This window comes from Condylura cristata, unplaced genomic scaffold (assembly GCF_000260355.1).
Source record: "Condylura cristata isolate star-nosed mole 26May11 unplaced genomic scaffold, ConCri1.0 scaffold00031, whole genome shotgun sequence".
In the NCBI taxonomy this organism is placed as follows: domain Eukaryota; kingdom Metazoa; phylum Chordata; class Mammalia; order Eulipotyphla; family Talpidae; genus Condylura; species Condylura cristata.
The window spans coordinates 8,306,222-8,318,305 of NW_004567132.1; the positions used below are offsets into that span (position 1 = coordinate 8,306,222).

Genomic DNA, 12,084 nt, shown 5'->3' on the forward strand with positions numbered 1-12,084 from the left:
GGTATTGTCTCTTTTGCTGTACAGAAGCTCTTTAATTTGATGTAGTCCCAGCTGTTTATCTTTTCCTTCACTTTCTGTGCTTTAAGTGATGTGTCTTTAAAGATGTTACTGAGATGTATGTCTTGTAATGTTTTTCCTATATTTTCATCTATATATTTTATGGTTTCAGGTCTTATGCCTAGCTCTTTCATATTTTGAGTTGGGTTTTGTGCATGGTGTGAGATAGTAGTCTTGCTTCATTTCTTTATGTGTAGCAATCCTACACCCGACACCTTTATTGAACAAACTGTCTTTGTTCCATTGTACATTTTTTGCTTCTTTGCAAAGATTATTTGTCCATAAACCTGTGTGTTTATTTTTTAGTTTTCTATTGGAATCCATTGGTCTATATGTCTTTTTGTTACTGTACCAAACGGTCCTCATTATCACTCATCTCAAAGTATTTTTCAGTTTCTTCTTTCATCTCCTCATTAATCCAGTAGACTTCCAATAGTGTGGGTTTCAATCTCTATGAGGTAGGAGGTTTCCTTGCTTTCTTTTCATGGTTTATTTCTAGTTTGGTGCCTTTATGATCAGAAGATATAGTTGGTGTGATTTTGGTCCTAATGTATCTGTTGGTGTTTGTCTTGTGACCCAGTATGTGATCAAACCTGGACAATGATCTGTTTTGGAAGTGTAGTATTCTATAGATGTCTGTTAAGCCCTTGAGGTCTTTTTGTTTAAACCTCTAGAGTCTTGTTTATTTTTTGCCTCATTGATCTGTCCATTTGGTGGGAGTGGGGTGTTGAAGTCTCCTACTATATATGTATTTTCTCTATTGTCAGTTTTCAGAGATGATAATAATTGATATGTATTGGTGCTCCTTCATTTGGTGAGTATATGTTGAGGAGTGTTAGGTCTTCCTGATGTATTGTCCCCTTAATCATAATGTAGTGACCATCTTTGTCTCTTTTTACCTTTTTAAGTTTGAAGTTTATTTTATCTGATATAAGTATAGCTGTTCCTCCATTTCTTTTTGGTCCATTTGCTTGTAGGTTTGTTTTGCATCCTTTTACTTTCAGGCTACGTTTATCTTTTGTAGTTAAATGTGTTTCCTTGAGGCAGCAGAAGGTTGGGTTCTATTTTTTAATCCAGCCTGCACCTTTTCTTTTTACTGATGGTTCAGTCTATTTACATTTAGAGTTAATATTGATATATTGGCATCTGTATTTGCCCTTTTTTTTGTACCCTTGTATTTTATTCCTTGTCTTATGTTATTCATTCCTCTGTTTGTTTTGGCTTTAGGACTTCTTGTGGTAGTTTTGGAATAGGGTTTAGTTGTAATGAATTTCTATAAATTCTGTTTGTCTGAGAAAGTCCTTACTGTTTTCGATGTGGAGGAAGGAGAGCTTTGCAGGTTGGCAGTTGTTGTCTTGGTGTTTGTTAAATATGTCACTCCATTCTCTTCTTGTTCATAGTGTTTCTTCAGAGAAGTCTGATGTCAGCCTGGTTAGTTTTCTTTTATAGGTTATCTGTTTCTTCCTCCTTGTCAGCTTTTTTCCTAGTTTTGTGCTCTTGAAAACTTTACTACTATGTGCCTTGCTGGAGTTTTCCTTTCATTGTGGTAATTCGGTGTTCTTCTCAATTCTTAGATGTCTGTTTTCATCTCTTCCATCAGGTTTGGGAAGTTCTCTTCTATTTCCTTGAATAGTTTTTTGGTTCCTTGCTCTCCTCTGGCCTTCTGGAATCCTATAACTCTTGTGTATCTTTTCCTCAAGTGTTTCTTTATTCCTTTCCTTTGTATTTCTCTTTCCTTTCTTGGTTCTTTTTATTTCTGTATCTTCAAGAGTACTGATTTGTTCATTTAATCAGTTCTGTTTTTGTTGCTTTCTCCTGAGTTCCTTAGCTCCTCCTATGTTTTAATCGCCTGTGTTTCTTTCATTTCGTTCTTTAGGGACTCGATTTTATTCTTCTATTCTTTAACTATTTTCTCATATCCTTTTTCTTTTTGTCTTTTTTATATTTTTTAATCATGATGCTTTTAAATTCTCTTATTTGGCAGACATAGGTGTTCTCCCATGTCATTTTGTTGAATTCTGTGGCTGGTTTTCTTTCTATGGTATATCCTTACCCTGAGGGCTTGCTTTGTTATTTGTACTTTTCCTTCTCCCTATTGTTTGTTTCCTATTTTTTCTGTGCATTGGGATACTCTGCTGTAGGGACTAGCAAGCTTCTCTTCAGGGTGCTCTTTGTGGGTTGTTGGAAACTGGTGGCCAAATTTAGTCCAGCATTGTTACACCAAAACTCCAAGAGGGTGGAGGTACTGTGGATATGTTGATGGGCACTGTCCCTCAAGATCCCCTCCCTCTGAATTTACTTAATTCCAGAGGGAATCTTGAAGTCACTTTCCTACCACTTCCTGTCTTGCAACAAAGGCACTGGGGATGTGCTTTCACTGTGCCCTCAGTTCATCTTAGCAGTGGATTCCTTTCTGAGCTCTAAATAGCAGCAGGTGCAGTGCCTGACTGCAGGCACTTTTCAGCTCATCTTCATCTGAAGAAGCTGCCCTCTGTCTGTTATAGACTTTTTGGGGGAGTCAGGGCCCCATCTGCAACTCCCTATTGTGCAACAATGGTACCAGGGGGTTGCTTTCCTGGAGCCTGCAGTTCACCTTGGTGGCAGATCTCCCTCTGAGCTCCAAATCATGGAAGGGAATATAGGACCTGGCTCACATATACTTGTTAGCTCAATCCCATCTGTGGAACCTGTCGCTTTGTTTCACAGACTTTTTGTGGGGTCCTTGACAGCTCTTTGTCTTGCAAAAATGGAACCAGGGGAGCATTTCCCTGAGCCCACACTTCACCTCAGTGGTGGATTCTAATCCCCATCTCAGCTCCAACTCGCAGATGGGTATAGGACCTGGCTCACATACACTATTTAGCTCACCTCCATCTGCAGAACCTTCCCTTTCTCTGTTCCACAGAGACTTTGTGGGGTTCCCTACCTGCAACTCCCTGTCTTGCAACAGTGGTGCTGGAGTGTGCTTCTGGTGTCTGCAATTTACCTCCCACAATGGTTTTGTTTTTTTTTTAAACAAAGTGTGTGCTTGTGCGTGTGCGTGTGCGCGCATGTGTGTGTGTGTGTGTGTGTGTGTGTGTGTGTGTATGTATAGAAGAACTGGGATGTAGACCTGCAGTGTTGGGGGTGAGGATTCACCAGAGACAGAGTAGGGAGCGGAACAGGCAGATTTACTGAAATACACTACTAAGGGGAACAGCAGGCAAGACCAGAAGTCTGCTGTGTCATATGTGGGTTAGTTTCTTGGCTGAGGTATTGAACTTGGGCCTTAGCAGTGACCATGCTGAGTTTTAACCCCTAGGCCACCAGGGAGGCCCCCTGACTGTTTTATATGTATATTTTTTGCTTTGTTTTGCATATTTCTTAAAACATTGTAAAGTAGCCTTCACATATATGTTAATTAAACACTAGAATATTCACTTTCCTAACTCTGTACTGCTCCAAAACATGGTAGAGACAAATACTCAAATTTGGTACTTAATCTTGAAATTTCCAAGTAGGGAAAGATTGCATATATACTTGTACATTTATATACACACAGAATGAACAAGCTGTAGTATTCACAGAGGTTTGCTTCTAGACAAGGTGCTCATTTAAAAAGCTATCGATGTTTCATTTTTCTGTGATTTAAACAAATTAATTTCTTTAGCCTGTATGCATGATTTTGATATATAACTTCAATTGAAAATAGTTGTCTTATTAGGGGAAAAAAGCCTTTTAGGGTTGTAAGAATAAAAATGACTCCTTAAGGCATTTTCAACTTTTCTCTTTAGTGCAGTGGTAAGGCAAGGGGACTGCTAGAGGGTAGAGAGTAGTCTACAAAGGAGATTTAATGGATTCAAGGTAGTAGGAATTGTCATTATAAATATTTTGTCTAGTCTATAATATAGTTAATTGTGTAGAAATGCCATTTAGAGTGGCTTGAAAATGAACATATTGTTGTTCTTTGCCTCTCTCTACCAACTCTGCCCTATCTGATGTGTCCTTTAGTCCCACTGCAATTATTCTTTCAGGGCTAGTAATATGTCATATGTGTTTTTGAAAAATGTTTCATGTGCTTGGAGTATTAATGTATGTTAGTGGTAAAGCTGAGCCAGCAGCATTGCTGAAAGACAAACCTGGAACTAATATAGTTTTAAAACATTTACTGGTTTTTCATTACAGGAAAATTTTAGTTTTCTGTTCTGTTAAATGGGAATAAGAATTCTTATAAGTTGCTGTGATTACTAAAACACTTAGTACAGTAGCCGGGGCAGAGTGTATGCTCAGCAAATACTTTATATTATTATTGTTGTTGTTATTAATTGTGTTACCCATGGTCGTGTCATGCAGTATTCATTCCTCAACAAAAATAGAGATAGGCAGGCAGACAGGATGTCTCTATTACTTGGTCTCTAAAGTAGCACTGTGTGAACCCTAAATCTCTTTTGGAAAAGTTCCTTCACCTTTTATTTATAGTATTCTTTCTCTATAAGCCAAGTTCATAGGTAAGGCCAGGCTGGAGAAACAAATAGCAAGTGGAGTTCTTTAGCACTTTTTGTCTTCTACCCTTTCCTACCATCTGTTGCCCATCAAACAAAGAAACTGCTTTTTGGGCAGATCTACTTAGTCCCATCTTTAGTCCCATCTACTTAGATAAGAAATTAGCTTATATAATAGTTGCCTCAATACATTTCAGAGTCAGCTAGCCATAAAGCTATAAAAGTAAAAAGTAAGTCCACAAAAAATAAAAACTAAAGAGTTTGGAATTTATCCCATACATTGTAGTAGTCATTAAGTAAATCTGAGCTGGCACTAATATGGTTAAAACTGTAGTTTGGAAGAACTAATCTATGTACAAGATTGATTGGAGGGCAGGGAGACTGAGAGCATGCTATAATCAATTTTATCTTGAAATAAACTAGTCACGAAGTCAGAAGGACCTAAACTCAGCCATGATAGTATAATTATAAGGTTAATAATAGACTAAAGTAGAATCAGTTATTAATATGATGCTTCCCAATGAGACTTATATCTCCATCCCTTTTACTTCTGTTGCACAAAGAACTGAGTTTGAGTAAGTTAAATGCACATATGATGTGATCTTTCCTTTTTTATATCCTCAACTATTGCCTTTGCTTTCACTTGTTCAGAATCTTTGGAAATCTTATACAGTTCCACCTAACCCAAATACTTTTTCTCTTATAAAGACTTTCCTGTTCATTCCTTTAGTAAGTGATGCATTGTTTTCTATTCTCTGATAAGACAATTTATTTTCACTCATATATTTATTTAGATTAGTTGTGTTTGTCTTTGAAGGTAAGGATAACTATTTGAATCCATAAAACACTGTCCCACCCTTTGTATAGTAAGTACCCAATACATATTTACCAAATGAATACTTTGAAAAGTGTGCCTCAGTTAAAAAGTGTTGCATTTGTTGTACATTACCCTTCTTAGATTTCAAAAGCATTTCTAGGGCTAATGGGGATAGGAAGGGATGAAGGTGTCAGCAGCTATGCTAATTTGCCATTTTGCTTATACTATGAACTCCTTTGTAGATTCCAGATGTTTATATAATCTCTGCATAAAAGAAAATCTTGCATCAAATTTAAAATACAAGTATAAAATGAGGGTAGGGCTTTGTGTGAGCATTTAATATCTTAATGGTGCTTTGTATTAATTCACTCACTAGATTAACTGTCTTTTAATTTGGTCTCTTTGTATCTTATCATAGATGGCAATGATGGAAGATAGTGATACACACCAACATTAGTAAAATAATTTCTGGATATAAATAAATTTAGAGAAATTATGGAAGTTGCATTAAGAGTAGGTTTTCTCCTCTGAAAAACTGGTAAAAGCTAACATCAAAGTTGTTTTTATTTCTTATTGGATTAGTTAGATTAAAAAATGGTATGTCAACTTTCAATTTTTCTTTTATTACAGGACCCTCATGCAGAGGAATTTGAAGATAAAGAGTGGACATTTGTCATAGAAAATGTAAGATAACCATTTTCATCACTTTTTACATTTTTTGACTATGTATATTACTAAACTACATTACTATTTTGCTGGTAGGAGAAATATTGCCTTATGAAAATTACACCGTGATTTGTAGCTTTTAGAAATGAAGTGATAACCAATACAGAATTATTTGTTAGAAGTACTTTGTTAAAACTAAAATTAATGGGATTATCATATATAAGTTTGATGCTTCTCACATAGCAAGTGGTCATTTAACATTTGTTGACGGAAATCTTTGAATCTTTCGATGCATGCACTTTAATTCTATGTGTTGAGAGATTCTAGATTTGTTTTTTTAATAATTATTTTCAATTAATCTATTGTTTAGTTCCAAATGGCTATTTTGCACATAGTAGGCCTACTATACATGTTTATTAAATAGTATTTAGGAAAGGTAAGGGATGAAGATAGAGAGATTTCAAGTGTGGTTTCTGAAGTCAGATAAAACTGATTTCAAGTTCTAGCTCTTTCACTTTACAAGTTCTGTTAATCACCGTAAGTTTTTTAACTTCTCTATTCATAAATTTATAGAGTTGTTAGGATTACATAAATTAATGAATGTTAAACTAATCATTGTCGTCATCATTACTACAGCCATCGTTAAAGTTCTAAAATATATTTATAGTAGATTTATACATGCTTTGCAGCTTATTCTTTCTTAGGGTTATATTGCAGAACCCTAACTATTAGCCATGGTCTTTAAAAGATACACTATCTTTTAAGAGATAGTGGAAACCTAGGGAATCTAGGTATTGAAAAACTAATTTGAAGAAAAGTATGGTTCATCAGAAAAGGGGAGGAGCATGAAAATTGTGTAATTAGTGATGACATCAGTAATAATGTTTGTTAGGAACTAATTAAAAAAAGATTAATTATGATTCTGTCATTGTTGGCTTATGCCTTTTTTTTTTTTTTAAAGATTTATTTATTTATGCTTAGAGAACTGGGGTACAGGCCAGAGGTGTGGTGGGTGAAAGGATTCACCAGAGTGGGGAGCAGAACAGGCAGACCGACAAAGGACACTGCTGAGGGGAGCAGCGGGCTGGTCAGGAGAGGTCTGTCACGCCATGTGAGTCAGCTCCCTTGCTGGGGATTGAACTTGTGGTGCAGTGGCTTCTAAGAGCTTCAGAAATATTGTGAAATTGAATATAAATTCACATGTTATGATTAAGGCATATGAAATATGGTAACCTAAAAGACAATATGTTATGTTACATACTTTAACTTGGAAGCTATCATATTTGTGAACTATTTAATGTTGACAGTTCAATTAAACATAAATCAACAAAAGGAAGTCACATTTTCTTAATTCAGATAGACTATAATTGGTCAAGCCTCCTACTTTAGTTTTTTTTTTTTTTAAGATTTATTTATTTGTGCATACAAAACTGGGGTACAGGCCAGAGGCTCAGGGGAGGGGAGAGGCTTCACCAGAGACAGAGTGGGGGAGCAGAACAGGCAGATCTACGAAGTACACTGCTGAGGGGAGCAGTGGGCAGGTCAGGAGAGGTCTGCCATGCCATGTGGACCACCTCCAGGGCAGGGGGAATGGAACTCATTCAGAAGTGGCTTTAGCTTCTTAGTGCTGTGCTTTAACCCACTCAGCCACCAGGGAGGGCCACTCCTATTTTAGTTTTTAGGGGATGTTAATTCCTTTCTGTTGGGATCAACTCCTGTATAGTGTTAAGAACAGGTGAGTTTTGAAAATAGATTTTTTCCCCCTCTATCTATCCAGGTTCACTAACTCTTTTTACCTGCTCTGGAAAGTAGTCAATTTTCTGAGAAGCTAATATGACCCCTGCTTTGATAAGTAAATTTAACAGGTTAAAAGATGTGTTCCCACTTATCTATGTATCGCCACAATTTTTTTTCATAGTTCCTTTATGTGTAGTAGGCAATCAGTAGTATTTGTGGAAGGAATGAGTGAATAAATAATTATAGTTAAATTCAGTAACTGTTAGCAAGCCAGTAAGAATTACTCTTTCTAAGAGAGAAGTTATATTAGCACCTATCAAATATTTTGAAGAAAATTCAATAAACAGATTTTAATAGCAGCAAAAAAGTTTGCGAAGGATTTATATGCCTTATATAGAAATACTTCTGATCAATCTCTACTTAACTTACATGGATTACTACATGCTTTCCATTCTCTCTGTAAAATACCTTGGTTTTAAGCCCATATTGTTAATATAGTTAGTAGGCTATTTTCAGACACAGTCCTATACATTCTGCTTTCACTTGAGTACTAAATTTGCTTTGATCCATATAAGCCCTTTTGTAGGCTTCTATTCTGATCTATCATTGTAATCATGCAATTCAATTAATTATTCCTTTGGTCAATGGAATATCAAGTTGAAGAATTAATTCATGACAACATAAGTGTTTTTTGAAATAGTTGGTGAAAGAAAGTTTTTAAAAACTGCTGTCAAATATAATTGTAAAAAATTGAGAAATATATATGAAAATGCCAAAGAATTTTGCATTCATATGGTATCTCAACTGCCCTTACGTATTAATTTCATTTAAGCATGCTGAAATGAACTAATGATGCATTATAGATATTGTGTGATAAAATCAACAGTAAGCAAAATTGTATTCAAAGAGGCCATAAAAACTGGTGAATGAAGTACATTAAAATGTGTTAAACAGAATTACAACATTTATGGATCGATATTTATAATTCTTCCTTTGATTGACTAATCCTCTGTTTCACTCAGATTGTTAAAAAGTGATTCTATTACAATGATACCAAACAAGTTTTTCTTAGGAGATCATTCTGTATACTAAAAAAACCTCAATATAAATAAACATTACATTTTTTAGGTCATAGTTCTTCACAGACATTTTCTAATAATGTACTTTTAACCTTTCAAATAAACAAACCAGCATTCATTCATTCATTCATTCACCCATTCACTCATTCAGTAGTATTTCACTAAGCTTGTTGTGTTTTGTGTTGGGTACTGTTCTAGGAACTAGAAGCAGAATGGTATATAAAACACCCCAGAAAATCACTTCCTCACAGAGCTGTGTTTGTGTGTGTATATGACAGGTAGTAAAATTTATACATGAACTATATGCTATGTTAGATAGTATAAATTTATAATGTATTTTAAGGAACATTATTTTATATATAATACATAGAGTGTTAGGTAAGTGCCATGGAGTAAAACAACTTTAAGAGGGATCCCTCATCTTTACGATTACATAAATAGATGGTCCTTTTTAGTCCTTGTAAAATTTCCAAAAGAGAATTTGGGTTGCTTGCCAGCTTAATTTAAAAGATTTTTAGTAAGAGAACTTATTAAATGAATATTATATTGTGAGTCATGAAAAACATTTAAAAGCAACCTTGGGTTGCTATATGAACCTTTTCCTAGGCTACAGCTCCACTCAGTGGTGAATGAGGAAATTGACTCTTGTCTGGAGAAATAGTTCTGTTCTAATATCATATACAAAGGAGCCAGTGTTATTTATTTTAAAGGACTAAAGTGTGTCTTTTTTGTAATGTGAAATCTGGATTGAAAGTTTGTTGGTAAATTATTGTGACATTGAAAAGACATACTTTTGAATATAATTTAAATAGTTTGTGTTATAACCGCTGTCAGTAGTTTGAAGACTTTGCTAAATATAATTTAAAAAGAAAAAGGATGTCTGCATAACATATTACCCACAAATTTATTGGACACTTACTGTGTCCCAGGTTCTTTGTGGAATACTTTGTACACATTATTCACTTACTCATTATAGTAATGTTGTGAGTCAGATGTTAGTAACCTTATTTTACCATAAAGAAACTGAGCCTTGAAGAGGTTAAACAAGTTGTGCATGGTTATCTAGCTAAGAAGTAAGTTATCCAGGCTTGTTTTTCTTCATGGCCTTTGCCCTTTACTCCTTTGCAATTAACCTCCTTTAGTGACAAAGATGAAAAGAAATAATTTAAAACTGTATAATCATAGAGAAGCATTTTAATCTGTATTGAGGTTTATATGTATTAGCTAATAAAGATAGTCTTAAGTATTATACATACTCAGTCTAAAAGTTACTGAGATTAATAACTTGACTGCAGCTAGACATTACAAAATGGAATTCCAGAATTTATCAGTCACTAGGATTCTGAGTAATTTTTTTCTCAAAGCAGCCTCCCTGTCTCTTTGTGAAAATTGAGATAATGCTATCTTCATTTTATTGTTTCTTTTGTTTCTGGTCACAGAGATGATTTTCCAATTTTTTCTGAACGTTTCTCTTTGGACCAGAAAGCTACGTATATACATAAATTACAATTTTAGAGGTAATTTTACCATTGCTAGCTTAGTGACCTTGGACAAATTATTTAATCTTTTATAGCTTCAGTGTAATTAGGTATAAAATAATGGCATATTAATATCTACTGCATAGGTTATTGTAGAGTAGAAATAATGCGTGTAAAGCATCTAACTCTGTTAGGGGGTAGCTATTTTTATAATGTTCCCTTCTAGAGGACGTAGAAAAATATAGAGGAAAGGAAGCCAGATTTCTAAATTTAGTGTTGTAGAATTTTAATTTTTCCACTCCATTATGCCATTACAGTTCTCTGTAATATCTGAACTTCACAATTATCTCAAGTGATAAGGCACAATTATCTCAAGTGATAAGAGACATTTTGCCCCCAAAATTAAACAAGTAGTTGTAACTTATTAATGCCTATCTCTGGGCCTGATAGTCTTTGTTTATTCACAATATGAGTAAATGATTATACCTAGTGAATAAGTATGAGTGTTAGATTATCTGTCAATTTGAATTATTTGCAAACTGTTCCCTGTTATAAGTGTAGATCATCAAGAATGGATACTATAAGCAGTATATTCCTTTTTTTCATATGCAGTAATAATGATATTTATTTACCCAGGCAATGACATTGTGGGTTCTTTTTAATGTGAACTAATGGCAGTTATATTTAGAAAATAGATTTGTTTTCCTTCCTGGTGTTTTAGATAATCTAGCTAAAATTATAACCAGTATATTTGTAAATTTATATCCATATATTGCATTTTTTTGGACATATTAAAGCTCCTCTTTTTTAGATTCTTTTGCTAGTTGGATGAATTAAAAAACATGCATATTGATGAAAAACACCAGTAAGCTAATTTTATTGATTCAATCTTTCTTCAAACATTTAATGTGCATTTTCTTTATGCCGAGGCATTTTGTTAATATTGAAGTTACAGAGTGAGTTAAGACATAAGAATTTCATCATGCATGTCTTCTTCCCATATTTTACTTTATAATTGGGATAATCTGACATCTATTGTGTCTGGTGGGTTTTTTATTTCCTTTCTTAGTGTTACATAAAATATTGGTGCCTCATTAAAAAACTCACAGATATTTAAATTTGATTTCATTATGTAGCCTATCATTCCGATGCTTATAAACTAATAGGAGTATCAAGTAATTAGAGACAGAACTATAAGAAAAAAAAAATCCCAAGACTAATGGTACTACAAGACTGTTAAAGGAGGGCAGAGTTGTGATTCATGCAATCAGCAAAATGAGAGAGAAAAATCATATGATCATTTCAATAGATGCAGAAAAATCATTTATGATTACAAGCCTTCAGTAAAATGGGTATAGCAGGCACCTAAGCATAATGAAGACCATATGACTAACATCATACTCAATGGGGAAAAAACAGCGCTTTTTCTCTATTTTCAAGAACAAGACATGGACAATTACTGTTACCACAATTATTATTTAACCTAATATTAGAAGTTATGGTCAGAATAATAAGCCAAAATAGGAAGTAAAATGTATACAGATTAAAAGAAATAAGAAAGCTGTCACTATATGCCTATAACATGGAAAGCCTATTATAGTCACCACTAAAAAAAAAGTTAGAAATAATAAATGCAGTAGTTGTAGGTTACAAAGTAAGTATTTCAAAAGTTGATTGTGATTCTCAATGCAAACAATGAACTAGCAGTAAAAGAAATCATGAAAATAATACCAGTATGATTACATCAAAGAGAATAAAATGGCTAGGGA

At 34.2% G+C, this 12,084-nt stretch overlaps 1 protein-coding gene across 8 annotated transcripts in view; it reads left to right on the forward strand.

Annotated features, from left to right (window-relative positions):
• The window catches only part of EHBP1 (EH domain binding protein 1), a 403,255-nt gene that overhangs the window by 181,993 nt on the left and 209,178 nt on the right, over positions 1–12,084 (forward strand). For all 8 annotated transcript variants that reach the window (XM_012731519.1, XM_012731523.1, XM_004691438.2 and 5 more), the window contains exon 5: positions 5,986–6,039. In XM_012731519.1, the coding sequence (XP_012586973.1) occupies positions 5,986–6,039 (54 nt within the window). The remainder of the gene's footprint in view (positions 1–5,985; positions 6,040–12,084) is intronic.